General features: G+C 43.6%; 1 protein-coding gene across 1 annotated transcript in view; it reads right to left on the bottom strand.

Moving 5' to 3' along the window:
- The window catches only part of LOC132971996 (keratin-associated protein 10-6-like), a 17,810-nt gene extending 15,853 nt beyond the window's left edge, over positions 1-1,957 (bottom strand). Inside the window, exon 1 of the mRNA XM_061034825.1 lies at positions 1,895-1,957. Within this exon, the coding sequence (XP_060890808.1) occupies positions 1,895-1,957 (63 nt within the window). The remainder of the gene's footprint in view (positions 1-1,894) is intronic.
- Between the last annotated feature and the right edge of the window lie 543 nt (positions 1,958-2,500).

Here is a 2,500-nt window from a genome sequence, read left to right on the forward strand (position 1 = left end):
GTGTTACGCTGTAGGGGGCGGGGCCTCGGGGGGACTGCAGCCTCTCTGTAACAGTAAATTAGCGTCGCTGTGGCGTCTCCACAGACACACGCTGACCCGGGCATCTGGACCAACACACACACACACACACACACACACACACACACACACACGTTGGTTTTACTGTACAAGTGAGGACCCTCGTTTGCACGGACCCTTTCCTGACCCCCGACCATCCCCTCTGAACGTGGTCCTTAAAGGAACAGTGCACAGTTTAACAAGTCGTTCAGTAACATTCTCCAATGTTTAGAACTTTGACTGCAGTACCTACTTTAAACACTAGGTGTCATAGCTACATATTGCTCCTTTAAGTAAGTTTCGTCTGTAACAGTCTGTAACTCAAGGGGGCGTGGCATGACCTGTCAATCATTTACACAACAGAAGTGAATGAAGATGATGCTCCAGCGTTTTGAGATATCGCGTGTTTTATTTACGAGACTACGTCATGTTCAGTTGCTTCTCTAGGTTCAACATCAATTTCAATCAGTTATAATTTATTAAAAGAACCATTTTCTCATCTTCATTGTGTAAGAAACGGCGTGCTTAGCCCTGCTGGTCCATTCATTCCAAACGTCCCCGATTAACTTGGACACAACCGACAGTCCTCCTTCTGTACCATAAACAAGTTCCTGTGAAGTTTAAATGAAATTCAGCTGACGAATCAGAGGCATCGTCTGAAGTTTAAATCCTGTCACTGCAGATTTCTGTCTCTTCTGCAGCTCAGCAGGAAACACAAAGACTGAACTTCATCCTAAACACGTGAACTTTAAATGACATCATGTTTTAAACAAGACAACATCTGATTGGATGAGACTCCCCTCTCAGTAAACAGGCTGATCACCATCATACCGCCAACATTAACTTTGACATTTATTGAATTCCTCTCGATGACCCTGAGTCAGGCGTCTCACATGGATCAGTTTTATCAGAGACAGGGTTAGCGTAGCTTAGCACAAAGACTGAAAGCGGAGGAGAATTTTATTTTTACAGTAATGACGTGGAGAAATAGACGATCAGTGGTGGTCCTGACCGGTCTTGATTTAAAATCCAGAGTCCGCCCAGTCTGAGACCGATACAAGACCGAGTATAAATGTTTTAGATTCAGAGACGAGACCTTCAAAAAGTAGTCTCGAGACCGATTTCAAGTACTACAGCACTACCAAGAGGATTCATCTCAATCAACTTTCAGTCACTTATTCCTGTTTTAACTCTCCTGGATATAAACGTTCACTAATAATAAAGTAATAACCTCAGGGATAGTTATGAGGCTCCTCAGGTCAGATCATCTCTGCAGGCTTTAAACACACTCAGACTGACGCTCCAGATAGAAACCAGATCGAGCCGACAGTAATTAAAAACTGAAATGAGCTTCAGCTGTTAACGAAGCTAAAATAAATCTGAGCTCTCTCATGTAGGTCACACGCTGATTCATAATGAGCTCCTTTCTTCTTTTTCCACCTGACTCACTGCTGAACATCAACACAGAGCAGCGCCAACGTTTTATACATCTGTTCTTCTTCTTCTTCTTCTTCTGTGGTATCTGGACCGAACCTCACCTGAATGATACCTGCTGCTACGTTTGATATTTTTACGTTTAAAATCATAGCACAACAACGTTTCTGTGCAATTCAGACGGCGTGCAGGAGTTTGTCTGCAACTTTTGGGAATAAAAATCAAGACATTATGTGTAGGATTTCGATTTTTGTTGCCGGGGTAACTAACGGGTATCGATATTCTTTAATTGTAACTTAACATGGCGAAGTTTAAGTTTCCGGCATCATAACAGCTGTTGTTGTCTCTGTGCTGGACTTTGATAGGCTGACAGCAGCAGACGTGCTGACGACTGCAAACTGACCTGATTGGACGAACTTCTGTGATCCTTTATCGACGAGCCAATCAGGGCCAATGCTGCCTTCATGTCAGTCCGAATAATTATCAGGTTTAGTCGTCATCATGTCGACTTCTGAGCTGTAGGATTTGAGCCATATATGAATGTTTGGATTTTTAAATTCAGATGAATCCTGCAGCAGAGCTCCTCGCTTTACAAATCGGCGTTCTTCTGGCTTAATGTCTTCACTGCTGTCATCGCCGGTCAGAGCTAAACATCAAAGCGAAGGATTTAAACTCAGATATCCGTGCCTCATCCCATCCGTCAGATCTTAACACGTGTACAGATAGTGATCGTCGCTGACAGGATGCTGATCAGCCTCTGATCTGCATCCTGTCAGGGATCAGAAAATCAGAGTTTATATCTGCAAAATAATCTCACCAGTGTTTTTTTTAATTTTGGCCAAAATAACTGGTTGCCACATTAAAGCCAATTGATTTATTTACAATTCAGCCATCCATCCGTTTTCGTCTTCTCCGAGGTTCGGTCGGGTCGGGTGATCGTGAGGTAAAGGAAGTCAACCCACACTTCCTTCTCCTCAGCAACGTTTCCAGCTCCTCCTCCTCAGGGACC

The sequence above is a fragment of the Labrus mixtus genome, chromosome 3 (assembly GCF_963584025.1).
Source record: "Labrus mixtus chromosome 3, fLabMix1.1, whole genome shotgun sequence".
NCBI classification, from domain to species: Eukaryota; Metazoa; Chordata; class Actinopteri; order Labriformes; family Labridae; genus Labrus; species Labrus mixtus.